Below are 27,784 nucleotides of genomic sequence, written 5' to 3' on the forward strand. Positions count from 1 at the left end.
TTTAAATTATATATATATATATATATATATATATATATATATATATATATATATACATACATATACAGAGAAAGGTAGATGACAGACAGACAGACAGACAGACAGACAGATGATGATAGAATCCGCTGAGTTCTTTTAGTGTTGCCTCTATGCATATGTGTTTAGGGCTAACCACTAGGGACTGGATAACCTAACAGAATTAGGTTATCCCTGGAGAATAATGGTTGATTCTCCTTCTCAGCAGCCATCAGTTCCCTGTAGCTCTTCATCTAGGGGTGGGGCCTTGTGAGCTGCCCTCCCTCGTCCATACCAGCACATCAACTGGTGCTGTCACTCAGGATACAACTTTTTTTCTAATGTCACCTAATGCTAAATTACTGCAAATGGTGAATTTAGGGGTGTATTCTGAGCAATCCTGACACTGCTCAAGGCTTCTTCAGATGTCACTGAGGACACGCTCTTCTCAGACTGATACTGAACTACCACCTGCCCTTTATCTCTTTCCTCCTCCCGAAAGTATCCAGTGGGCTTCTCAGAGGTTCCCTGGGCTATAGCATCACAGCAGATTAGACACAGATGTAACCACGGAAGTCTGGGAACCTTGCCTAAGCAGGAGAGTAAAAGCATTTGCAAGAAGGTAAAGCAAGGTTACATCCCCTCCTTTATTGTTATTTTAGAAAATATTGTTATTTTCCATAAAAATACGGTACTGTGATAGTGATAGGTCCATTGCTACTACTTTTAAGGATAAATATTCTAAAAGTCTGAAGTTTGTAACTAATGGTAACTCACATTAGATTTAACCCAGAAAACTAGCTTTAGACATTCCCCACAATTTTTAAGGAAAAAAGGGTGTGGTTATGCACACCTCTAATCCCAGCACTTCAGGGCTGGAAGCAGGAGGTTCACCATGAATTCAAGGCCAGCTTGGTCTACATAGTGAATTCCATGCTCGTCAGGGCTACACGACAAACATAAAGGATATAAAAAATATCCAACATCAAAAACTTCAGAAGCATTATGTTTCACAAAGAGTCTATATTCCACATGTAATAATATAACAAAACTATACAATAATTTTTATCTTAAACTTAAGGAAGTTGTGTGTGTGTGTGTGTGTGTGCGCTCATGTATATGAGCCTGGTGTTATGGTAAAGGGGTCCAGGTGCTTTCATTTTTTTTTTTGAGACAAGGTCTTTCACTGAACCTGAATATCATTAATTCAGTCAGATTAGCTGGCCCGTGAACTTCAGAGAGCCAACTGTGTCCGCTGCCCTAATTCTGGAGTTAAAAACACACACCACCACATCTAGATTTTATGTGAGTTCTAGGGATCTGAACTCAGCTCCTTATAAGTGAACTGGAGCAAAACCAGGAGTTACAGTTGAATTATTTCACAGAAGATAAACTAAAACAGTACAGTGTCACGTTGGATGCTGTGACCAAACTAGAGCAATGCAGCAAATTAATCAGAAATCCAAGAGCGCCACGGTGTCAAAACTAAACTACAATTGCCACACAGCAATGAGCAGTGAAGAAAATAGACTGTTCAGCAAAAACAAAGAGCCGTAAGATACAGAGGTTTCTCCAAACATCATTCTCAAGAGGATGCCCAGAAGAAATCTCCAGTACTGCAAAAAAAGAAAAACAAAACAAGACAAGACAAAAAAAAAATGATGAAGGAAATCAAGGAAAAAAGAACCAATCATAAAGTGCTGTTGACTAAAGCCAAAAGGCCCAAAAAGAAAGTGCAGTGATATTTTGTTCGTGTTTTAATAAACAAAGCTTGCCTAGAGATAAGAGTGCAGAACTAAACCACTAGAGGCCAGGCAGTGGCATTCCTTTTATCCCAGGAGTCGGGAGGCAGAGGCAGAGGGCTCTCTGCTAGTTCAGGCCACCCTGGGCTATACAAGATTGAACCAGTCTAAAAGAGAAACAGAGCCAGGTGGTGGTGGCTCACACCTTTAATCTCAGTACTTGAAAGTTTTTATTGAGAACAATTAGAGTTAATGTTACAAGAAAGGAAGGCTGAAAAAAGTAAAATGAAAGCATTTATAAACATGGTAGATGTTACTCTGTGTTCATAATCGGTCTATATGTGAATGGTCTAAATATAATCATTGAAAACAGAATACATTTGAAAACTGCCACTAATGTTGATGTTACTCTGTGTTTATAATCAGTCTATATGTGAATGGTCTAAATATAATCATTGAAAACAGAATACATTTGAAAACTGCCACTACTGTTGTAAATAAAATAGAGCCATTTTAGGGGCTGGTGAGATGGCTCAGTAGACAAAGACCCTGCACCAAGTCTAAGCGAGAACCTGAGTTTGATCCCCATAAACTCATTAGGAAGGAGAGAGCCAGCTCCCACAAGTTGTCCTCTGATATCAATATACACACTGTGTATACTTGCACACATACAATAAATTAATGTGATTAAGAAAAACAAACAAACCAACCCTATGGGTGTATACAGGTAAAAATGTCGCCCTCCCTCCTGCCCTGAAGTTAAAAAAAAATAAAGCAGACATGCAACAAAGACAGTGGCTGGGGAAAATGTATAGCATTAAATGTAGGTATCAAAAGCTAAGAGAGGTGTATATGAAAATCTTCTGAAGAATCAGGAAAGTAAGAAAAACAATTTCATCCCAAATGAAAACAAAAGATGTAATAAAAATATAAGTAGAACTCTATAAAATTAAAATAAGTTAGCATTATCCTTACACTAAAAAACTACTCCTTTGGAAAGATCGATAAATTTATCTTTATCTTTTTAAATTATATCTCTAGTCAGGTTAACAAGGAAAAAGCAAACAAACAACAAGACGCAAGCTATGAATTTTCAGACATTCAAAGGGCAGCAGAGAAGAGATAGAGCAGTCATCCTGTATCTGCAGACTGGATGAGAGCAGCAACTAAAATGATCAATGTATTTAAAAACAGAAACTACCAAAATTCACACTCTGAGAGACATGTCACCCAAACACACTTATAGTAAAGAAACTGAACCAGTAATTTATACCACCCCACTCCCAAAAGATTCAGCGGTCTGTCGGCATCACTATCGGACTTGACCAAATTTCATTGGAGAAGCGATGCTTTCTCAGAACTTTTGCAGGACCAGAGGTAGCCTTGACTGAGTCACTGTTAGAGGACAATTAGCTCCATACACTTTTGTCTTAATTCTTCTATTTTCCTTTGCAATTATGTATATTTGTGTCTGTCTCAGTGTGTGTCTCCTGCATGGAAGCACAGTGCCTGTGGAGGACTTAAGGGGATGTCTGGTCTCCTGGAGCTGGAGTCACAGGAAGCTGGAAGCCCCAGGATGGGTGCTGGGGAACCCAACCCATGTCCACTAATAGAGCATTATGAACTCTTAACCACTGGGCCATCTCTCCAGTCCCTTTCTCTGTGTGTGTTTGTGTGTGTGTGTGTGTGTAAGGTAATATAATTTTGATTCATTTCTAATCACTATGTAACCAGCAAAGATTTAAAAAAAAAAAGTTAAAGGCGTAAAGGCAACACCCATTCCCTAACTGCCTGGTTTTCATCACCTTTTCCTTCCTCCATGTCAGGGATGGAACTCCTGAACTGACCTAAGCCACACAGGAGGGCTCAGAGTGAGCTGTCCCCTCACTCAGACTGAGAAAAACTTGGCAACAGAAGGAATTAAGTTTTCACTTTTTCTAAGTGATCATTTTTGGACAAAGTTATCTTTTAGAATGATAATTAGGGAGAGATGAGAGGTCAGAGCCCCTATGAGCCAGCCACTCCTACAGGACCTCCCAGAAGTCCACACAGTGCCAGTCCAGTTATGTGACAGGAACAAGGAAATGAAGTGAGGTGAGTTGAGGTGGCTATAGGACTCTCCAATAGCTAGCCAACAGCAGTGACAACTGCTTGTCCCAGTTCTTAATCTCCTTGTGATCTCATTGTCTCACGTTCCCGTGGACACAAGGACCCTGCCTGAGAGGCCCTAGTAACACATACAAACATAGATCTTAGCAGAGACACAGGACAAGGAGAGGGGAAAGGACTTACCTGCTACTGGATCCATTGTCCCCTCCTGCCATCCCCTACACAGCCCTGAAGGTGCCTTGAGCCAAGGATTGTACCACCTCTGAGCCTCTCGGATGTTCAGAGAGAACTCTTTCCAGGTCCTTTAAAGAGGAGGAAAAGAAAGTGAAACCGCTCAGCTGTGACTTACGTGGTTGCATTCACATATGGCCTTTCCCGGCCGTGCCCTTCCCCGCACTCCTCCCTCTCCACTCTACCTCTGCCCAGTCTCTTCCCCAGACTGGAGGAGCAAAGACAACTCAAGTTTCTATAGATCCTTTTTTTTCACTCCAAGGAACGGTGGGTGGGAGAGTCTGTCAGCTCAGGGCTCAGGCTGAGGGAAAAGGGAAAAAAGTGTCTCCTTTGTCCTTAGCTGGGGTGGTGCCTGGAAGGACAAGGAAGAGTAAATTGTCCACAATCTCTCAGACCTGGGGCTGTCCTGGAACCCTAGTGAGCCAGAGCTGTAGAGTTAGACCTGATATTTGAGCCCCAGGCTCGGAAAAGTTGGAAAGTGTGGCCTCCTAAAGTTCTTGGAGCTTCTGAATGTAGCCAGAAGCAAGAAAACCCTCTCCCCTGCCTCCTCCAAACAAGGGCAGTGCAGAAAACCCAGGCAGAAGTATGCCTTTGAAAGCTGGGCAACAAAGGGCTTTACCAATTTCTCCCAGGTCTTGAAAACAAGAGATTTCTTGTAGAATGCGGAAGGAGTTCACAGCTAGGGCTGCAGCCCGTCAAGGACAGGACAGATCTGAAGGATGGGCGTGTTACATTCATTCTGTACAACTTTATCACTTACACCTAAGCCTCCTTCTGTAAGTTAGAAAACTCGTTTCAAGTAGAAAGGTAACGAAAGAGGAGTAAGGGACAGTGGCAGCGCATGCCTCCATTCCCAGCGCTCGAGAGGCAGAGGCAGGCAGAGCTCTGTGAGTTCAAGGCCAGCCTAGTCTACAGAGTGAGTTCCAGGACAGCCAGGGCTACACGGAGAAACCCTGTCTCAAAACACCAATAAAAAGGAAGGAAGGAAGGAAGGAAGGAAGGAAGGAAGGAAGGAAGGAAAGAAGGAAGGAAAGAAGGAAGGAGGGAGGAAGGAAAGAAAGAAGGGAGCGTAAAAACGCAAATAAAATAAGCAAACAACAAACAGAAGACTGAAAATAGAAGTAAATATGGCGTCAAAGACAAGGTGGATGTGGCTGAAGGCTTGTGTTGAATTCAAGGCTCAGACCTCTGCTGCAGAGGAAAATTTCTGACCTGCACCAACAGGTTTCAAGAGTACACCGATGAGCAAACGAAACCGTACACCAAAAGGTACACTTAATGAATATGTATTTATATGACATTTTCATACCAAACTTAGCTATGCAACAGTCGATCTGTGGTTACCTGGGGCTGTAGTCCAGGAGGGATTTTCTTTGTCAAGAATAGGGTCCTTTCTCAGACAGGGGTGGAGGGGGAGATGACCTGTGTCTTCCTTGTGGCGAAATTCACCAAAATAATCACTTTATGAATGTATTTTACATAGCTATAAAACTGTGCTAAAATATATAGTCTTAATAGGCTCTCATTTGGTGTGAATGAGCAGGCAAGGTTTTAGCATTATTACTATACTCTTGAGTATGTTGGTATATAATGACGCCTTTTGTCCTTATTTATATATGTCTACTGGAATAGCTTTTCTGGCTCTAGGATTCTTGGGGTGGGGCATGTTTCTGCCACACAAGCCTGCTCTCATGCTCCCACACACCCTGCATGAACTTGAACTTGCTGTGTTCTCCCTCCTCTCTCAGTCCCCATCCCTGGGACAGTCTGGGTCAAGTCTGCTGCTGTGATTGTGCTTGGCTGGAATGTGACTATACGTGCCTCCATAAGAAGAACAGAGGGGCTCTCTCCTGTGTGGGCTAGCCTTGGTCCAAATCTAAAGCCGCAGCGTCCTCATGGGGGTCCTGGGAGGAAGTTCTCCGTGAGTTAATACATTTGGGAAATGTAGCAGAGTTCCCCAGAACTCTCAGTTGAAAGCTTCTCAAAGATCCTGCTTCAGGCTTCTCAGGGATCTTCAAAGGGCTGTGCAGCCCCAGACTGCCTGGCTTCACCTGCTGGGGCTGGGGTGGGAGTGGGGTTCACTTCCTTGCCTTTTCTTTCAATTTTCTCCTGACAAACTCTAGGCATTTTAGACATGTCAGCTCTGTTTAGCGTTATTGTTGTTTCCAATTTGACGATTTCTAGCAAATTTATTCTCAATCCAGTTTGCGAACATTTCAGTGCTCCACAAAGATTAAAACGAGGAAAGCTTAAAATGAGGCAACAGATTGAGAAGGAGACAGTGGAAACCCCCTTCCATGTTCTCTGGAGCTGGTCCTTAGCTTCCCCCGCCTGTTACTGCACTCCAGAAGGGCCTGGGTTCTCAGCAGGGCCTCTGTAACCCAAACTACTAATGCTGCTGGGGATTCCCTAGGCGCGAGGCAGGAGGGCGGGGAGATGGGAGGGTGGGGGAGGACACGGGGACAGAAGTGGCGCTCTCTCTTCCTGCTCTGGGTGCTGAGATCACTTTCGGTTTTCTTTTCTGGAAACCCAACGCGGCAAGGCCAGGGCAGCAAGATTTCCCGGAAGGCGTTTCCTGGCAGGGTCCAGGATCTCCTTAAAGGATCCTTGGCCGCTTTAGTGAACCTAGGAGAGAGGAGACAGCCCAGCATCCAGGTGCGTTCTGCTCTTGGGTTCTGCAAAGCTGGAGTCTTCATTCTTGGGGATCAGCTTTTACCTGCTGGACCTTAGGGTCCCCAGGCTGTCTCTTGACAAAGTAGTGTTTTCCGGAGTCGTGGGGCGGGTGCCTAGGACCTACTAGGAAGTGGATAAGGGGCCGGGAGGGGCGCGCAGTGGAAGCTAAGACACAGTTTCTTTTCGGAAAGTTAAAGACTGTTGGGGACAGTTTCCTGTGCTTGCTTCTGAGGTTGAACCCTGCATGTGCCCACGGTGGGTGGTGCCTTCAGCATCTACCAGGCATTTGCCTAATTTTGAAGCTAATGAGGAAGAGAAAAAATACGGAGCGTCTCTGTAGCCTGTTATGAGGTTTCGGGTTTTTTTTTGGGGGGGGGTGTTGTTTCTTTGTTTTGACAAATTTATGTTCATTTCCTTAAAATATATTCCTGTGCATGAAAATTCAAAGGGATTCGTATTTTAGGGTTCATGATACTGATTACCTAATGAGGCAGGGAACCCTTGAGCTGGTTTACTTTTCTACCATTATCAGGGATTATGACTACCATTTTCTCTGTAGGCTGCTTTGATATGAATATCTACTGTCAAGTCGTTCCCACTTTCCCGGCTACTCCCACTTGCTGCGTTTTAATGCACTTATTGTACATGTGGCTTATTTTATTGATTGTTTTGTTTGGACTTTGTCTTTCCTACCGTGTGTTTGCCTTTTCCTAATTTATTTGTAAGACCCTTTAACATAATAAAAACTTGGATGCTGGTGTCTATGAGATGCAGTATCTTTTTTTTTTTTTTTTCTGTTTTTATTTGAAGACAGAGTTTCCCTATGTAGCTCTGACTGTCCTGGAACTTACTATGTAGACCAGGCTGGCCTCAAACTCCACAGAGATTATGAGTCATTTTGTCAGGCTTGAGATACAATGTCTTGCACAGTGAAAAACAAAATATTAGCACCAGGCAGACTCTGCTTGGGCTTTGTAACTTAACCTCTCTGGGGTCTGGTTTTCATCATTTGGAAACCGTGGCAGCTGAGGAATGATAACACTGTCACTGTCTTAGTCTGAATCCTGCTGTATAGTAAGCCATCCTAAACAGAGCCCAGAGTGTGTATCCCTTCTGGACTCCCCTCTCTCCACATGAGCTCTGTCAACAACTTTCTCTCACACCTGGCCTCAACTGCCAGGATTTTCTCAGGACTGAAGGCTACTGATGGTATTTCCATCGTCCTGCCCTACAGTCCTGCAGCGGGTGATGATGATGCTCCTCCTCCTCCTCCTCCTCCTCCTCCTCCTCCTCCTCTTCCTCCTCCTCCTCCTTCTTCTTCTTTTTCTTCTTCTTCTTCTTTCCTTATTTTTTTTTCCCTGCCAAGGTTAAGGAATTTGGAAATTAGTAGAAATGAACAGGACTGCTTAGTTTGCCACTGGGATTAAATCCCTGGAAACACTCCCTAATTACAGTTTAATATTCTATTTAACAAAAGATGAAAGGGGGTATCCTTGTCTGCTTTGTGTTTAAAAAATAAAACAAAATAAACTTCAGTGTTAGCTGGGGACATAGCTCAGTGATAGGGCACTTACCAAAGAAGCACAAGGGCTCAGTCCCCAGGACTGCCAAGTACCAAGAGCTCCCCGACATGATGGCACTGTCTACTCGGGTTTCTGCTTTTACAACACTTTGCCAACGCTGTGTCACCTAGGAAGTTTTGGTCCTGTCACAACTGACTGGCTATTTCCTCATGATCTGGAAGTGGTCGGTTTTTATGAACATCATATGGTTATGGGAACAGGTACAGGTCTGTCTGGAAGAATGAAGTGGATTTATAAATCCAAACGGTGACATCACTTTGACCAATTCTATTTTTCACACCCTTCCTGGTTTTATTTTGTGTCGCCTGTTTGTGTAAAAATATGTGGGTTTTTTTCAGTGTCTGAATATGGCCAGGTTTTTAGCTGCCCACATTTGGCCATCCCTGTTCTTGAGAACATTGGTACGGGATGGGCTCAGCTGCAGTGTGGTGATCTGTTCTAACCCTGCTCAGTGTCAAGCACTCATTCAACTGTAAACCAGCAGCCAGAAGAAAAGTCAATGTTTGGTACCTTCTCAGCCGGGTCCACATTGTATCATCTAGCATGAGAGTTACCCCACCCTTGTCTGCATTGGAGCTCTCCACAGCTACATAGTTGCAATGACAGTGAGCATCTTGCATACTTTGTGAACTCAGGAAGATACTACCAGTGAAATCCTAAGAACAAAGGCTGGACAGAACAACCACTCAGGGAATAGCAGATAGTTTCAAAAGCCACTTGATGCTTGAAAATGCATTTCAGGGTGGTGGCATGCTATTGTCTGTCACTTTCAGCCTCTGTGGTCGCTGGGCACTGCCTTTGTTTTCTGTCTGCACAGATCTTTTAGACTTGGGTCTATAGACCACTAAGGGATGCCTGAGGACTAGAATAGCTACCTTCAAGTACCCGTTCCAACAAGAGCAACTCCCCATACTCTGAACAGCCTCTGTCTCTGTCTCCTCAGCCTGCCTCTTTCCCCAGGATGTTCACCATGACAAAGGCCATTGAGGACGTTCTTCTCCAGCACTTCATTCAGACGAAGCTGGACATTGCCTATGCCATCAACAAGCCTTTCCCTTTCTTCGAAGCCCTCCGAGACCACTGCTTCATCACTGAAAAAATATATAAGGTGAGGCCTGCGGACCCTCCACAAGGCAGTCCAGTCCCCACTAAGTATGTTCCACTATTGAGATCTAGGCCTATAACCCCACCAGGGCTTCTCTGTGTAGCCCTAGCTGTCCTAGACTTCATTCTGTAGACCAGGCTGGCCTCAACAGAAAACATTCAAGATCTGACTGTCTGTCTCCTAGGATTAAAAGCATGTGTCATCAAGCCTGGCTTCTTTTTTTTTTTTTAAATTTCAATCATTTATTTGTTTGAGGGTGGAGGTGGGCACATGCGTGATGTGGAGGTCGAAGGACAACTTGTAGACTCTGTTCTTTCCTTCCATGATATGGATCCTGGGGATCCGACCCCTGTCTTCAGGCTCAATGGCCAATACCTTCACCCACTTAGCCAGCTTCAGCGGCCCAAAGTAGCTTTCTTACAATATAGAAAACCACAAATATAGACTACTCAGCTCAATAAAGAACCATTCAAACTAATTCTTCCTTGCTCCACACTTTGAAGGATTCTCTGGATGCTTGTCGAAATCTGGTCCCTGTATCCAGAGTGGTGCACAATGTTCTCACCAGTCTGGAGCGGACTTTCCACCCATCACTGCTGCTGACATTGTTCAGCCAAGTCAACCTGCGCGAATACCCCAGCCTGGGGGAAGTTTTCAGAAGCTTCAAAAATGGTAACGTGCTTGGTTTCTCCAAATCTTTTCCATGTGCAGTGTTACTATACTAAAAGCCTGGGTTTGTTTCCAGTGTGGAATATGGATCCCAATGCCTGTTCTTCCTGTGAAAAGGTAAACCACACTCACTCACAAAAGCAGCTGGAGGGGGTAGCCTTTGTGGCCTTGATCTTGATTGTCCCAAGGTGAATTTTTATAGGACACAGATGTTTTTGTTGCAGCTACTCAGTGAATTTTTGTTCAGGTATAACTTTGTTTGTGACAGGGTCTCATGATGTAGTCCTTCTGCTTTGGTCTTCTTTCCAAGTGCTGGTGTTACTGATGTGAGCCCACCATGCCAGTCTTGAAAATGTAAGGTACTGGGCCATCTCCAGGGAGCACCTGAGGTGACAGAAGTGCCAGAGGTCAGATGTGGAAGAAAAACAGGGAGCTCTAGAGATGGAGAGGGAGGAAACGGATTCAATGCGCATCTCTCTGAGACAGTGTGGTTGTGCAGCACAATTTCTATGATCATCTCATGTGTCCTTAAAACAACCTATGATGTCATTGTTAACTGCTCTTGACAGACAAGGAAAGTTCGGCGGGAACTCCCACAGTGATTTGTTTTAGACGTAGGACTGGGAACGCCTACATGGATTTCCCAAGACATAGGCTAAGACAGTAACCACTATGGCAACAGAGCCATCAGGAAAGCAGCTTGTACGGTTGGAGGAGAGAAGAAAGAGCTCGCAAAGATGAGGGAGACAGACACAGACATGGAAAGAGGGTAGGAGAAAGGATGGAGCATGAGGGGTGATGGAACAGGAAGAGCTGGGACGTTTGTGGAGCCCCATTTCTGGCCCACAATGCCTGAGATAATTTAGCTTACCATGAGAAATAAGTTTGGGAGAGCTCTGGCCTGTCATAGTTGAAGCCTGTAGCAAGGCAGTGTGTCACAGCAGGAATGTGTGACAAAGTAAAACTGCTCACTGTGTGTTCTGAAAATGAAGAGAGACTTGGATTCCATAATCCCCTTCAAGGGATGCTCCAGTGACCGAACAGGGCTGGTCAGCCCCTCCTCTTCAAGGATCACCCTTTCCCTGACTTCCTAATGCTGCCATCCTTCAATACAGCTCCTTATGTTGTGGAGACCCCCAGCCATAAAGTTATTTTCATTGCTACTTCATAACTGTAATTTTGTTACAGATATGAACCATAATATAAATATCTGATAAGCAGAATATCTGAAATTCAATCCCTGTGAAAAGGTCATTTGAGCCCCAAAAGGGTCAAGAACCACGTCTGTAGTGTCACCCTGGAATCCAAACCCTTAACGCCTAAGTTTTGAGGGGACATTGGATATCTAAACTATAGCAGCTGGATAAATAAAGGAATAAAAAGAAGGGCAGAAACAGGTCTGGCGAGTTGAAGCGGGATTAAGAGGACCACCAGGCTATAAAACCAATGGAGACTGCAGAGAACATACCCAGCAGAGTCCAAACACAGTCACATTGCATTGTGACACTGTCGTTGCTGGGGTCACTATTGATGACACTTCACCATCTAAAGGCTCCTCCCCAGAGGAGAGGTGATTCCTTAAGCGAAGAGAACAGTGGAGGGTAGGCTGCACCTCAAAACCAGAGCAGCTGCCCAGGCATCTGTCCCTGGCAAGACCAGGAGAACACGAGCTTCCAGTATACACTGAGGTCCTCCAATCCTCCGAGACCTGACTGGGCTCATCTCCTTGCCAGTGCAGCTCTGTGGCTTTGTTCTGAATCTTGTTTGTGTCCATGATTTTTCCCATTCGTGGGTCAAGGCATCTTTATTTCTGAAATAAATTATGAAGAACAGTCTTAAGAGAAACCAGCCCCAATCTATTAAAGGGAACAGTGTGTGCAAAGCCAAGGGCCTGGTGTTGGGATGGAGACAAAGGTCATAGGTTGAACCCACTGAAGTGACCAGATTGTAGGGTGCAATATGACCTGCAGGAATGAGCAGAAACTAGAAGATCAAGGTCTCAATGCACTCTGCTAAGAAGACTTTGTTTCATTTACTCCAGGGAGATATATTTATCTGTTAAAATAGGAACCTTTGTTAAAATTGCACAATTAAAATTGTATGTTAAAATTTTGCACAATTGACTAAGTTCTATAAAACTAAAATTACAGGAACTTAAATCCCTGGGTACAAAATATCCAATTTTATGTGTCAAAACCAGTTTTGCTTAACTTTTATTTATTTATTTATTTACTCTTGCTGTCATCTTTCAAAACCTTTTCCAAACATTTGGTCACATCCTCTCCCCTCCCTCAACTCCTTTCAGGTCCTCCCATTCTACCCACCCCACTCCATAGTCTTTCTCTCTCTTAGGAAGCTCAAGCCCAGTATACACCTTTAAGCCCAGCACTTGGCAAGCAGAGGCAGGTAGATCTCTGTGGGTTTGAAACCAGCTTGGTCTATTGAGTGAGTTCCAAGGCAGCCAGGGCTTTTACATAGAGGAAACCCTATGATAGAAAAAAACACAAAAACAAAAAACAAACAACCCTCCCCCCCAAAAAAACCCCAAATCAGAACAAACAGACAAAAAGCACATATAGACAATAATAAAACTAAAAAAAAAATAAGAAAAAGAAAAAAAATGGAGTCCATCTTGTGCTAGCCAATTATTCCTCAGCATGGGGGCCTGACCTTCTGAAAAAGCTTAGGATAAAACAGGACTCGCTGAACATAGCGGACAATGAGGACTACTGAGAACTCAAGAACAATGGCAATGGGTTTCTGATCCTACTGCACGTACTGGCTTTGTGGGAGCCTAGGCAGTTTGGATGCTCACCTTACTGGACCTGGATGGAGGTGGGGGTTCCTTGGACTTCCCACAGGGCAGGGAACCCTGATTGCTCTTTGGGCTGACCTGGCCAGGGAGGGGGACTTGATCGGGGGAGGGGGAGGGAAATGGGAGGTGGTGGCGGGGAAGAGACAGAAATCTTTAATAAATAAATAAATTTATAAAAAAAAAGAAAACTGATTTTCCCTTTTCCATCAAGTATTAGATGCAAATAGCTTCTTTGTTAGAAGCAGAACTTTGTGCCCACTTCCCATTCTCAGGGCTCAGATGTTTGTCTGGTTTGGACTTGGTCTTGGGCATGTTGACACATTCTCTGTGAGTTCAGTATGCACCAATCCCTCTGTGTGCAAAGGAAGCTGTTTACATGGAGTCATTGACCACCTCTGGTCTTATGATCTTTGCACCTCCTATTTAGCATAGATCCCTGAGCTTTGAGGGGAGGACGTGACAGATATCCCATTTAGGACTGAGTACTCCAGAGTTGAGGAAATGCTGCCATGAGATCCAGGTGAAAGGCATTTTTTCATTTAGTGATCAATTAGGGAGGGTCCAGCCCACGGTGGGTGGTCCTAGAGTCTATAAGAAAGCAGGTTGAGCAAGCCATGGCGAGCAAGCCAGCTTCCCCCCATGGCTTCTGCATCAGCTCCTGCCTCTGGGATCCTGCCCCATTTGAGTCCTGTCCTGACTTCCATCAGTGGTGAACAGCAATGCTGGAGTGTAAGCCAAATAAACCCTTTCCTCTCCAACTTGCTTTCTGGTCATGGTATTTTGTTGCAGCAATAGAAAGCCTAACTAAGACATCTCCCACTCTCTGAATGTTGTCTAGCCGTGGGTCTCTGTGTTAATTCCCATCTTCTACAAGAAGAAGCTTCTCTGGCAAGGGTTGAGTAGTGCAGTGATCTATGGGTGTATTAGGGTTCTCTAGAGGAACAGAAATAATAGAATTTATAGAAAGAGGATTTATTAAAATGGTTTACAGGCTGTAGCTCAGCTAGTCCAACAATGGCTGTCCACCAATGGAATGTTCAATAATACAGTAGTTGTTCAACCAAAGAGGCTGGGTATCTTAGCTGGTCTTCAGTATACTCTGAAATCCCAAAGAAGTAAGCTCTATTGCCAGTTCTTGCCAGAAAGAACAATCATGCAAAGAGAGCTAGCTTCCTTCTTCCATGTCCTTTATATAAACTGCCAGAAAATTGTCTCAGATTAGAGGTGGGGCTTACCACCTAAAAAGATGGTAATTCCAGATGTAGTCAAGTTCATGGCCAATAATAGCCATCACGATGAGTATAGCAAAACATTATTAGTAGTGATTGTGTTGCTATGCTCAATTAGAAAATTAACGTAGTAGGTTTTACTTGAGGTCCATGACTTATCTAGTCTTAGATATTTGGACATATTAACAGTGTTGAATGTGGGTTCAATCTCATAACACTGCCCTTACATCCAATAGAAAGGTAGTTGGTCACCCCCATAACTTTTGTGCCACTATTGCAGTAGTGAGTACAGCAGGTCGCAGTATGGTAACTCACTATTGTAGCTCACAGCATTCCTAGCTGGGTGAGACTGATGATGACTTTTCGCCTCTGGTAGTGTGCATAGGACCTTCTCCAGCACTAAGAATGCTAGTCTGTGGTGGTGAAGCTTCTCGTTGAACACTAGCGTTATTTCTTCCTGCAGCATGGCATAAGTGTATGGTGCATTCAGCAATAGGGTCTTATTAGCAGGTTATGGAGATTAACCAATATCACTGGTAATGATCTGTAATGTTTGGGGCAGGGGAACCTCTGGTACTCCTTTGGACAATGACTCAAAAAGATGTGACGCTTTCCTGGAGCTGGGAGTTTTATTTGGTTGCATATGATAACTTATCAGGGCATTCTCTCCCCTGTTATATGATAACTTTGTTTAAATTCTACTTATATTTGTGTATATTTTAGGGAGCTTCTACAGTAGTAGGTTTCTATATAGTCCACCCAATTTTTGGTGATATATCAGGGACTAAATTGCACTGAGTGTCCAAATGAAATAAAAGCCAAAAGCGGCCACAAATGGACACGGATGGTGATGAACCTGTTCTGTGCACCTGGGGGAAATCAGTAACTCTGCCTCCTGTGCTGTGGGAGAAGATGCACTAGGCAATCCTATCTGCCAGATAACGTCTAGTGTCGTGATGTGTGTTCCTTTGCTAATTCCAGTTGTTACTGCATACGAAAGGAGTAAGAGAAGCGCGCAGACCTTACCCAAAGCCCCAGCTGTCCTAGCAGAAGGGCGCTCTTTCCAGACTCTGCTGCCATTGCCACCGCCACAACCATCTCCACCAAGCCATCCGTCCTCTGCTCCAAGAGCCGGTGAGCCCCGAGCAGCCTCACAGCAAATCACTGAGATCCTGGATGAGCAGCCCAGTCCTTCTCCCCTAGCTGTGCCTCCCGCTGGCTTTGTGCAGGAAGGAAAGACCACTCCAGGCAAGAAACAGATCTTCTCCTACAACTTGTAACCATACCTGAGATGCTTGTTCCCTGTTCCTTAGAACCCCGGATTGCTGCCTTTTGTTAATCTGTTCCTTTCTGTGCACCCTTGTCTCCACCAACATACAACCCTTTCTAAGATAATAGCAAGCATCACCAGCGGCCAGGGAGGCTCAGATCCGAAAACACCTTCTTGCTACACCTGGACACCCCAACCTCTGTCCTTGGCCTTGGTACTTCACCTTCCCTGAGCCTTTAGGGCAGTGGTTCTCAACCTTCCTAGTGCTGTGACCCTTTAATACAGTTCCTTAAGTTGTGGTGATGCTCAGTCATAACAATTGTTTTCATTGCTACTTCATGTCTGTAATTTTTCTACTTTTATGAATTGTAATGCAAATATTTTTCAAGATAGAGGTTTGCCAAAGGGGTCGCAGTCCACAGGTTGAGAACTGCTACTTTAGGCTTGTCAGTCTCCTCCTTATAGCCAACATTGTAATCCATGGTTTTCCTTCCTACTTCAGCTGCCTGTAACAACTTAACCACTACAACTGATGAGGAAGCAGACTCAGAAAGGACGTCCAGCACTTCCTCTGGCACTGGACAAGGTAACACTGACTGGGCTGCAGATGGGGACCATGTGCATGCCCAAAGAGAGGCTGTGGTTGGAACCTCAGGATAAATAGATGGGCATGAGAATAAATGGGGAGAGATACAGATGGGACTTTTTGCAGACTCACACTGCAAAGGAAATCTTCAAGGCTGCTGTTGTGCACTGGGGGTGTAGCTTAGTGGAGGGTCACTCCTCTGGTAGATGCGAGACTCCTGGGTTCAATCCATAGTATATAGAATCCCACTTTCTGTTCTGAAATGGCACATAACATGTTATACACTTGTACTGGTGATTCTTCGCTGACTACAGAAGCCTTGAGTTTCAGCCTTACTCATTTCTTTTTATTTCATAGTATGTTAAGGGTAGAACCCAAGGCCTCTTGCATGCTAGACAAACACTGACCTACATGCCCAATCCTCTGTATTTATTTTTAGATGAATTCGATTCCAGGGCATATGTATGTTATTAAAACTATTAGAAAATATTATAAAAATGTTAAAGGTCTGTGGGACCTGATTTAGCTTCCAGACTTGTGACACTTGCCTTCCCCAAACCACCATTATAATGAAGTTTGGTTACATTAACTATAGCAGAATGTATTACTGACATTGCCAAAGATATGTATTATGGACTCCCTGCTCTCCAGGCCTGAGAATAAAAGAGTCATGTTTGAACTCAGTGACATTTCCTCCACTCCTCTGATACATGCCACTCAAAGTTCAACAGAATCAGAAAGCTAACAACAATAGAAGGTCTCATCCTCTGCTTTTTTTTTAAAAAAAAAAGAAGAAATACTGTTAGTAAATTAATGAGTTGCTAATTAAGAGTAAGCAACCGTTCGCTGTTGCTTCTCTATCCTGCTTTACCCGGGTTGCCTGCGTTCCTCGCTGGTCAGTTAGAAACACATTTGTTCTCTTTACCACTCTGGTCCCTACCTGCTCATCCTGAAAGCCTTGATTCTTTTCTTCCCTCTGCTCAGCATCCTCCATGGACCCTCAGAGAAATGATAAAGATGACTCTCCAGAGATGCCCCACAGTCGGCCAGGCCCAATCCCAGGTAACTTGCCTTTGGCCTAAACGGACATCCTTTTGGGGGCATTTACACCACCCATTCTCCTCATTGACATCCAGGCCTCGTAACCCAAGATCTTCCTTCCTCCTCCAGTGATCAAAGGCAAATTAACATCCAAGGTTAAGGAGGAAGAAGCCTCAGGAGGGCAGCCTCCCCGTTCCCCTGGCGCTGTACAAGGTAACACTGGCTAAGGCTGATTTAACTGTTAGTAGTCTTGATTGGGATAGTTTAAACTTACCTCTGATTGGGTGCTTAGGGAGTCAGGAACCCTGAGCTCCTGAAGGGAGAGAGAGAGAGTTGTGGGGAAGGCAAGGACGAAGGACCGGGAAGGTAGACTTATAGGAACCAATCACAAAGATCAGAAAGCCCACTCACGCCTGCCAGACTCTAAAATGTTGCTCAAGAATCGGTGTTAAAATGTTAAGGTATTAACTAACAGAGGGAATTCCTCAGCCACAAAGGACTGTGGTGGACTCCAGGAGAGAAGAGGACAAGGCAGGGCTGGACTGTGTGACCTTGCTTCAGTGACAAAGTCACTGCAATAAGTAAGACTCAAAATGACCCCAACAAAATGCCACACAGACAGACAGCAGAAACCCTGTGTGTCCCCAGTGATGGGTGATGCAATTGCTATGGATAACTTTGACGTCACCCTGAATGTGGGAGCAGACGCTCGGTGCTGGTTAATTCTATATCGTATAGAGTGCTAAGAATGCTTGTTATTAAATGATATGAAAAGAAAAATTACTTTGAAAGTAGTAATTCTACAGTAAACTGTAAACGGTTTACAGTGTGCCTCAGGTATCTGGCCAGAAGTTAAGACAATTTTCATAGTGTTGTGTACGCAGCAGACAGCCTTAAGGAGGAGGACTTTTATCTGTTATAGCTTCAAGCCCCCTTGTTTTTCTTATTGCATCAAAGTTAGCAGAATTTCAAAATGTATTTGCTGTTAACAGATGCATAGGTAGCAACAACAAGGTGGTCAGAGCTGGAAAAGTGGCTCAGTGGCAAAGATCACGGGCTGCTCTTCCAGAGGACCTGAGTTCAATTCCCAGCACCTACATGGAAGCTCATAACCATCTGTAACTCCAGCCCTGAAGGATATGGCACCCTATTCTGGCCTTTGTGGCCACCAGGCACACATGTGGTACCCAGACACACATGCAGGCAAAACACCCAGGTACAAAAAGTTTTAGAAAGAATAACAAGGTCAGATGAAGGCAGAGCCCTGCTGCCTGGCAGATCCCTGGCTTCACTCCCTTTCGGTAGAGTTCTTCTACTGTCTTTCTTCCCACACTCTCTTCAGTACACTCTGAGCACTGAGGTGGGTTCTGTTTTCTTTTGCTAGTGGCAAAAAATGATTCTCCAGCACCGAATGACCTGGAAATGGCCCAGGAAGCACCCAGCGCTCCTGCAAAGCAGAAAAAGGATTCTCCAGTTCTGAATGACCTGGAAATGGCCCAGGAAGCACCCAGCTCTCCTGCAAAGCAGAAAAAGGATTCTCCAGTTCCGAATGACCTGGAAATGGCCCAGGAAGCACCCAGCACTCCTGCAAAGCAGAAAAAGGATTCTCCAGCTCCGAATGACCTGGAAATGGCCCAGGAAGCACCCAGCACTCCTGCAAAGCAGAAAGGGGATTCTCCAGCACCAGATGACCTGGGAATGGCTCAGGAAGCAACCAGCACTTCTGCAAAGAAGAAAGGTATAGCCATTCTTTCCCTCAGGATGCTTCCTGCTTATCCAGCTCTGTCACATCCCAGCATCTACAATGCCACCAGTTCTACAATCACAGCATTTCTGCAGCCTCTCTTTTACTTCCACCTTCCCAAAGGCCTCATGAAAATGATAGGTAACAAGAAGGCACTTAGACATAGTGAACCAAGCGTCCTCAGAGTCACCAGACTCCTATCCCACAACTGCTGAGCGTGTCTGTTCCACTAACCTCGTTAACTATACAGTTGGTCAGAACACTTCTTCCTCGTGAGTCATGTTCAGACAACTTCTGCTATCCTTCACTCTTACACCTCATGGTGGCAAGCAGCTTGGATGGCCACCTGGCTACTTACATCCTATCTCACCCTTTGATTTCCTGCTTCTTTCTTGAGGTATCACCATTCAGCTAAAATATGTGTTGTTATTGGCCCAGCAAGATGGCTCATTGGTTAGAGGTGGCTGGTACCAGGTCTGATGATCTGAATTTGATCCCTGAAATCTATAAGGCAGAGGAACAGAACCTACTCATTCAAGTTGTCTCCTGCCTGCCACATGGGTACCACGGTACATGTGTCCAACACCCCTACAACCAAAAAATATAGTAATAATAACAGTAATGATAGTAGTAAACTTTGTGACTACTCTGGTACTGTCCTCCAATGGCTTCCCCATTGGGGTTCCTGGAGCTTCTTAAGCCTAATTTTCTCCCACTTCACTTTCTGCCATGGTCCTGGATGCCTTCAAGGCATCATGGGTAGCATGCTGGTCTTGGATGCTTTCAGGGAGTCGCAGATAGCAGGCAACCCACCCAGTACTCCAGCTGCTCCAGTCTTTATCTCCTCACATCTGGCTATTCTTTCCTTCACAAATTCTTGGTTTCTCATGTTCAAAAACCATCCATAGGCCATACCATTATTCAAACCTAGCTTAATTTCCCAATAACTAATACAAGAATTCTTACTTTAACACTTGTTTAAAAAAAGGGGGGGTGCTACTTTTGTGGGACAATGGTCTGTACCCTGTCACTTGTATTTTAAATAAATGCTGATTGGTCAGTAGCCAGGTAGGAAGTATAGGCATGGCAATGAGAATTATGGGAAGAAGAAAGTTTCAGTCTGCAGTCATCACCCAGATGCAGAGGACACAAGATGTGACTGCCTCGCCAAAAAAGGTACCAAGCCATGTGGCTAGCACAGACAAGAATGGGTTAATGTAAGAAGTAAGAATTAATTAATAAGAAGCCTGAGTTACTAGGCCAATCAGCATTTTATTAAAAATAATACAAGTAACAGAATAAAAGACGATTGTCCACAGCACTTCCCCCATAAAAAAAAGAGAAGCAAGAACTATGAATCTAATATCCTTTGTTTAGCTTTTCATCTGACCATTATCCATAACTACTTGTAACCAACATTCTACACAAAGGAAAATATCTATAGTCCATTTGGGAAGAATGTGGGGGTAGTTTTCAAGGCTACTTCCTGCTGATTGGGGGTGCTGATAATCTTATGGGGACCTAAAGGAAATTTAGAATTATGATCAAGTCATGACTGGTGTATCCTATGAGGCTTGATCATCTCAGGCAGCAGTCTTGAATCTGTTCTGGATGTAGGTAGAACTCAGACATCTGGGCCATCCACCCCTATCAGAGATTTCTCAGGAGGTCTTCTTTGATTAAACCTGATTTTTCTTAACTGGGAATCAATCCACAACCTCTCATTTCCTGTGAAAACAAAAGCAAAACCTCTTCAAAGTAACATACCTTTTAACTTCAGTTTTGAAGTCAAGTTATTTTCAAAATACCTATCTTGGATTAATTCAGCAGCATTTATAAACGAATATCTTTTAGCAGCTGTTGTTCCTTCCTCGGCATTCAGACAATTCAAAGAGAGCATAATAACATACAGTATCCAGATTCCCTGTGTGTTTTCCATCTTTACATGGCTTTATTTTAAATTCTTTTATTTTTATTTTTAATTTTTGGCTTTTTGAGACAGGGTTTCTCTGTGTATCTTTGCCCTGAAATTCACTTTGAAGACCTGGCTGTCGCTGAACTCACAGAAATCTGCCTGCCTCTGCCTCCCAAATGCTGGGATTAAAGGTGTGTGCCACCACACCCAACTACTCTCTTTTTTTTTCTTTTAAAGGCTTTATCCTTCTTTTTTTTCTTTCCAAAGCCTACATATATTTTTAAACACACTGTAAACTGTTTAGAGGTTATTTTGCTTGAAACTATCTTTACTGTATCTCTCTTTTTCTGACCACATGAGTCTATAATTTGCTAAGTGATATGGCTAGGATTAAAGCAGTGGCTTTGATGGCTGAATCCAGCCCATTCCTTAGCTTTCTGAGATTCTAGCCTCATGGCAGAGGCACTAGCCAGAGCCATGTTTATTGCCACAACTCTATGGTATTTCAAGGTCTCTGTGCAACCACCAAGAAGCATGCTGTAAGCTCTTCATAAATACCATTTAAGTGTTTTGTGGTGGGGCCTCTTAAAAGGGCTGTACAGTTTTTGCAGCTAAAGCTGAATCAGGAAGCCTCTCTTAAAAGTGACACATTGGCCTCCAGCAAACAGATCCCACCTGAGAAAATCCTGCTGCCAATGAGCCCTGCTTAACTTTATTCTCTTCTGTCTAGAATTACTTCCCAAGCTCTCTCAGGCTTTATGTGGATGCAGTTGTTTACACGTTGGGCACCATTTGTTGACTGAGATTTTTGTCCTGTCTGATCCTGCAGCCACTCAGTCCCAAAGAAATACACAGAGGCTTACATTAATTATAAACTGGAAATCAGCATTTTATTAAAAATAATATGAGTGACAGGATAAAAGACCATTGTCCTACAGCAGTCCTTGAAGTTTGTTTCTTCTTGTTCAACCTCTGATCTCTCCTTTCCAGCTGATTTTTTAAAGGTTTAGGGGTGAGCTTGGAGAGCTGTCTCAAGGTTAAGGCACACACATATACACACATACACATGCATGCACATACACATATATACATACATACACACGTACACACACATACATGCACACATACATATGTACACACAAGCACACACACATGCACACACATACATATACACATACACACACAATTACTGAACAAAATATTATTTAATTCTTCTAAATAAAAAATACTGACCGATCTATATTTGTGACTATAAAAGATTTTGTATTCTTTCTTCTTAGCAAAAAAAAGGAAAAGAGACATCTGGTCAACACCCAGAAGAAGACGTCAGAAGAAAAGATCCACACAAGGTGAGATAAGGAGGCAAGGGGACACTGGAGGGGGCTCCTGAGGGGCCAAAAATCTGGTATAGAAGAAATGAGGTTTGCTGTAAACTCAGTGAGAAGGCACACAGGTGTTCTGGATAGTGTGGTGATCTGGTTTAAATTTCACCCGACCAGTTTTGTCACCGAGTAACCAGTGCACTCTGTTTTGATGGGAGATTGCAGTGGTCCAAGGGGAAGGATGGAGAGCGACAGGTTTCCTCTTTATGTTCATGAGGATGGCACCATCCTTCCAAACTAAAGGGGGAATTAACAACTTCGTTCTGTGAGATAAAATGTAAAAGAGCCTGGGTCCTAGCCCTAAGGGGACGTGTCTTAGGGTTTCTTGGCTGTGAAGAGAGACCATGACCACAGCAACTCTTATAAAGGAAATAAATTTAATTGGGTGGCTTACATTTTCAGAGGTTTAGTCCATTATCATCATGGTGCAAGATGGTGGTTTGCAGGCAGACATGGTGCTGGAGAAGTAGCTGGGAGTCCTATATTTTGACCTGCAGGCAGCAGGAAGTGGTCTGAGATACTGGGCGTGGCTTGAGCATGTATGACACTTCAAAGCCAACCCCCACAGAGACACACCTCCTCCAAGAAGTCCACACCTATCTAACAAAGCCAAACCTCCTAATAATGCCACTCCCTTTAGGGGCCATTTTCTTTGAAACCACCCCAGGCAACTCATGGGACAAGTGCCAGAAGAGCTCTGGAGAGGAGCCCTTGTGACAGTGGGCTGTGGCTGTCCTGTGATGTCCACTTCCTAAGTCCCAGCAATGAAAAGCGCTGTGCTCTCCCTCTCTTCAGTGAAGCCCACTGGTTCACCAGCAGAGCCTCTGGGCCTCAGGCACACACTCCAGTGGCACTCCTGGGAGCTGCCTTCATGGCAGGAACTATGCCTGTCCCTCCTGTATTTCTGTATGCTTTATCCATGAGAGAGGTGTCTTGTGGTCTTGGATGTTGTCTGTTCTGCATATGCGTGCTACATGGAAGGCTCTCCTTCCCCACCTGAAGAATCCCAGGGCTCTGATAGGACCACCTCATGGTTCAGGAGTCTTACAAGCATGAAACAGAAAGCAACCCCCCAATAACCCCATATTAATCTAGTTAATTCTTCTGAAAGCTCCCTGGGGTGAGAACATATTGAGAACATATTTGGGGGAAGAAAGCGTGGTGCACATCAGAAAAAGAAACAGTAAAAGAAAAGTGAGGCACGGAGATCTGGAAGGGAGGGTGGAATGGGGAAAGAAATCTGTGAAAGAAGGAAAGTTCTACTGGGTACATCCATTCATGTGTCTCTCTTGGCCCAGGGGTGGCCTCGCCTGGACAAGGAGTCCAGAAGAAGCTCAAAGTGGTGGATCAGAAGACTCAGAGGAAGAATGACTCAACCAGGAACTTGAGGATGGTGACCAGGGCTCAGAAGGCAAGGACTGGACGTTCAGATATCCAGAGCACAGGATAAGGCTGTGGTGGGACCTGCCATTGGAAAGGCTCAGTATGGCAGGGTCCCTTAGAGATGGCACAGGGGTGGGGAAGATTCATGAATTCAATATTAAGACAGAGAAAGGATGAGGATGGAGGTGAGAGGGGGGAAAGAGAGGCAATGGTCTACTGTGGCTGAGGAGTTTTTGTTAAAGAAACATAACCACAGGTCATAAGATCATAGCCACAGGTCATCACAGCTGAGACCTAATGCAGAGAAAGGGTGTCCATCCTTTAAATTTTACAACCTTAAAGATAACTAAGAACTTTCAAAGGTCCATGTCTATGTTGTTTATGTCTACCTATTTGTACATTGTTCATAGCTAAAACCAATAATTAAAAATTTCTACTTAAAATGAAATAAGTTGTTTGGTCATATAACTGTATAAAAAGGTATTTCTGAGTCAGGTAGCCTTGGCGCTTACCTTTAATCCTCACACTCAGGGAAGAAGAGGCAGAGGAATCTCTGAGTTCGAGGCCAGCCTGGTCTATAGAACTGTTTCCTTGACAGAAACCCTTTCTGGAAAAACAAAAAGCAGAAAACAACAACTACAAAGTATTTCTGAACAAAAAAAATAGAAGTTTGGTATCAATCTATGTTCCTGTTGGCCTCGGTAATGTTGGGCTACATGAGAGACAGGTAGAGTCTTAGAGCTGTTCATGAATTCACACAGTTATGATTGGCTGTGGCTGAGGACAGGAGGAAAATCTAGCATCACAGAGCCATGAAGTTGAAAGAGTGGGATATTCTAATAATGGTTGCACAAGTTTGCATTCCCACCAGCAATGGATGAGTGTTCCCCTTACTTGACATCCTCTCCAGCAAAGGCTATCATTGGTATTTTTGATTTTAGCCATTCTGAAAGGTTTAAGATGGTATCTCAAATCTGTTTTGATTTGCATTTCCCTGATAGCTAAGGAAGTTGAATATGTCCGTAAATAACTTTTGGCCATTTGAAATTCTTCTATTGGGAATTCTCTGTTCAGTTCAGTACCCCATTTTTAAATTGGGTTATTTAGAATTTTAATGTCTAGTATCTTGAGTTCCTTATATATTTTGGAGATCAGACCTTTGTTTGATGTGGGGTTGGTGAAGATCTTCTCCCATTCAGTAGGTTGCCTTTTTGTCTTAATGACTGTGACCTTTGCTTTACAGTTTCAGGAGGTCCTATTTATTCATTGTTGCTCTGATTGTCTGTGTTACTGGGGTTATATGTAGGAAGTGGTCTCCTGTGCCCATGTATTGCAAGCTACTTCCCACTTTCTCTTATGTCAGGTTCAGTGTGGTCAGATTTATATTGAGGGCTTTAATCCATTTGGACTTGAGTTTTGTGCATGGTAATAGATATGGATCTATTTTCATTCTTCTACAGGTTGACATCCAGTTATGCCATCACCATTTGTTAGAGATGCTTTATTTCTTCCATTGTATAATTTTAGCTTCTTTGTAAAAAATCAGGTGTTCATAGTTTTGTGGATTAATATCTGTGTCTACAATTCGATTCTGTTGGTCAACATCTTCGTTTTTATGCCAATACCAAGCTGTTTTCATTACTGTGGCTCTGTAATAGAGTTTGATGTCAGGGATGGTAATGCCTTCGGAAGTTCTTTTATTGTATAAGGTTGTTTTGGCTATCCTAGGTTTTTATTTTTCCATATAAAGTTGATTATTGTTCTCTCAAGGTCTGGGAAGAATTTTCTTGGGATTTTGATGGGGATTGCATTGAATATATAGATGGCCTTTGTAGAATTGCCATTTTTACTATGTTGATCCTCCCAATCCAAGAGCATGGGAGATCCTTCCATTTCCTGGTATCCTCTTCAATTTCTTTCTTCAAAGACTTAAAGTTCTTGTCAAATAGATCTTTCACTTCCTTGGTTAGTGTTACCCCAAGATACCTTATGCTATTTATGGATATCACAAAAGGTGATGCTTCTCTGATTTCCCTCTCTGCTTCTTTATCCTTTGTGTATAAAAGAACTACTGATTTCTTTGAGTTGATTTTGTATACTGCCACATCACTGAAGGTATTTATCAGCTGTAAGAGTTCTGTGGTAGAGTTTTTGGGTCGCTTGTGTACACTATCTTATCAGCTAGAAACAATGAAAGTTTGACTTCTTCCTTTCCAATTTGAATCCCCTTGGTCTCCATATGTTGTCTTATTGTTATTGCTAGAACTTCAAGCACTATGTTGAAGAGATATGGAAAGAGTGGATAGCCTTGTCTTGTTCCTGATTTTAGTGGAATGACTTTGCGTTTCTCTCCATTTAATTTGATGTTAGCTGTCAGCTTGCTGTATATTACTTAATATATTTAGATATGATCCTTGTATCCCAAGTCTTTCCAAGACCTTTATCATAAAGGGGTGTTGAATTTTGTCAAATGCTTTTTCAGCATCTAATGAAATGATCATATGTTTTTTTCTTTTAGTTTATATATATGATGGATTACATTGATAGATTTTTGTATGTTGAACCTGCCCCGCATCTCTGGGATGAAGCCTACTTGATTATAATGGATATTTTTTTTAAGTGTTCTTGGATGCGGTTTGCCAGTATTTTATTGAGAATTTTTGCATTGATGTTCATGAGTGAGATTTATCTGTAATTCTCTTTCTTGGTTGAGTCTTTGTGTGATTTTGATAGCAGGGTAACTGTAGCTTCATAAAAAGAGTTTTGGAATGACTCCTCTGTTTCTACTATGTGGTGTATTAGCTCTTCTTGGAAGTTCTGGTAGAATTCTACATTAAAACCGTCTGGTACTGGGCTTTTCTTGGTTGGGAGGTTTTTGATGACAGCTTCTATTTCCTCACGACTTATAGGTTTATTTAAATTGTTCACCTGGTCTTGATTTAATTTTAATATATGGTATTTATCTTTTAAAAAGTCTATTTCTTTTACATTTTCCAATTTTGTTGCATACAGGCTTTTTTAGTAAGACCTAATGATTCTCTGAATTTCCTCAGTGTCTGTTGTTATGTCCCCTTTTCATTTCTGATCTTTTTAATTTGAATGTTCTCTCTCACCTTTGATTAGTTTGGATAGGGGTTTGTCAATCTTGTTAATTTTCTCAAAGAACCAGCTCTTTGTTTTATTGATTCTTTGGATTGTTTTCTGTGTTTCTATTTTGTTGATTTCAGCCCTCAGTTTGATTATTTCCAGTCAGTCTTCTACTCCTCCTGGGTGAGTCTGCTTCTTTTTTTTTCTAGAGCTTTCAGGTGTGCTGTTAAGTCTCCAATATGAGCTTTCTCTGTTTTCTTTAAGTGGGCACTTAGTGCTATGAACTTTCCTCTTAGCACTGCTTTCATAGAGTCCCATAAGTTTGAGTATGTTGTTTCTTTATTTTTATTGAATTCCAGGAAGACTTTAATTTCTTTCTTTATTTCTTTCCTGACCCAGGGGTGGTTCAATAGTTGACTGCTCAGTTTCCATGAGTTTGTCGACTTTCTGGGGGTGGGATTGTTTTTAAATTCTAACTTTACTCCATGGTGACCCGATAAGACACAGGTGGTTACTCTAGTTTTTTGTATCTGTGGAAATTTGCTTCTTTATTGGGTATATGATCAGTTTTTACAAAGGTCCCATGAGGTGCTGAGGAGAAGGTATATTCTTTCCTGTTTAGGTAGAATGTTCTATAGATGTCTGTTAAGTTCATTTGATTCATTACATTTGTTAGTTCTCTTATTTCTCGGTTAAGTTTCTGTCTGGTTGGCCTGTCCATTGGTGAGAGAGGAGTGTAGAAATCTCCTACTATTAGTGGATGGGGTTTGATGTGTGATTTGAGTTCTAGTAATGTTTCTTTTGTTTTGCACATGTGGGTGCTTTTATATTAGGGGTGTAGATATTCAGGATTGAGACTTCATCTTGATGAATTGTTCCTGTTATGACTATAAGGTGTTTTTCTCCATCTCTTCTGTTTGATTTTAGTTTGAAATCAATTTTGCTAGATATTAGGATAGCTACACCCATATGTTTCATAGGTCCCTTTGATTGGAAAATCTTTCCCCAACTCTTTACTCTGAGGTAGTGTCTGTCTTTGAGGTTGAGGTGTGTTTCTTGTAAACAGCAGAATATTGGATCCTGTTTTTCTATTGATTCTCTTAACCTCTCCCTTTTTATAGGTGAATTGAGTCCATTGATATTAAGCGATATTAATGACCAGTAGTTGTTAACTCCGATTATTTATTTATTTTTCTGGGTGGTAG

The 27,784-nt window shown here is 43.0% G+C and overlaps 2 protein-coding genes across 6 annotated transcripts in view; one reads left to right on the forward strand and one right to left on the reverse strand.

Moving 5' to 3' along the window:
- LOC142836937 (nuclear body protein SP140-like protein) overlaps window positions 1-4,186 on the reverse strand; it is a 55,063-nt gene extending 50,877 nt beyond the window's left edge. For both annotated transcript variants that reach the window (XM_075951659.1, XM_075951657.1), the window contains exon 1: window positions 4,050-4,186. In XM_075951659.1, coding sequence (XP_075807774.1) covers window positions 4,050-4,081 — 32 coding nt within the window. In that variant the 5' untranslated portion in view covers window positions 4,082-4,186. The remainder of the gene's footprint in view (window positions 1-4,049) is intronic.
- A 2,427-nt stretch (window positions 4,187-6,613) lies between these two features.
- Window positions 6,614-23,931, forward strand: LOC142836738 (sp110 nuclear body protein-like). 4 transcript variants are annotated; one of them, XM_075951272.1, is made up of 10 exons: window positions 6,614-6,752; window positions 9,314-9,461; window positions 9,962-10,130; window positions 15,153-15,419; window positions 15,944-16,027; window positions 17,012-17,089; window positions 17,198-17,281; window positions 18,453-18,806; window positions 22,008-22,076; window positions 23,408-23,931. In XM_075951272.1, the coding sequence occupies exons 2-10, from the start codon at window positions 9,315-9,317 to the stop codon at window positions 23,557-23,559; spliced, it is 1,404 nt and encodes a 467-aa protein (XP_075807387.1). In that variant the 5' UTR covers window positions 6,614-6,752; window position 9,314; the 3' UTR covers window positions 23,560-23,931. The 4 variants fall into 4 exon arrangements, with proteins under 4 accessions (XP_075807387.1, XP_075807386.1, XP_075807389.1 ...); XM_075951271.1 differs by having other exon boundaries at window positions 6,617-6,752; window positions 9,297-9,461; XM_075951274.1 differs by having other exon boundaries at window positions 6,620-6,752; window positions 9,297-9,461; window positions 15,153-15,305.
- Window positions 23,932-27,784: the final 3,853 nt, after the last annotated feature.

The sequence above is a fragment of the Microtus pennsylvanicus genome, chromosome 17, assembly GCF_037038515.1.
Source record: "Microtus pennsylvanicus isolate mMicPen1 chromosome 17, mMicPen1.hap1, whole genome shotgun sequence".
NCBI lineage: Eukaryota > Metazoa > Chordata > Mammalia > Rodentia > Cricetidae > Microtus > Microtus pennsylvanicus.

Bases quoted from the DNA above. Each gene is read 5' to 3' on its own strand.
- LOC142836738 (XM_075951272.1), top strand. From the start codon at position 9,315: ATGTTCACCATGACAAAGGCCATTGAGGACGTTCTTCTCCAGCACTTC. The intron at 9,462-9,961 runs GTGAGGCCTGCG...CACACTTTGAAG, and splicing joins TCACTGAAAAAATATATAAG to GATTCTCTGGATGCTTGTCG. The intron at 10,131-15,152 runs GTAACGTGCTTG...TGCTAATTCCAG, and splicing joins TTTCAGAAGCTTCAAAAATG to TTGTTACTGCATACGAAAGG.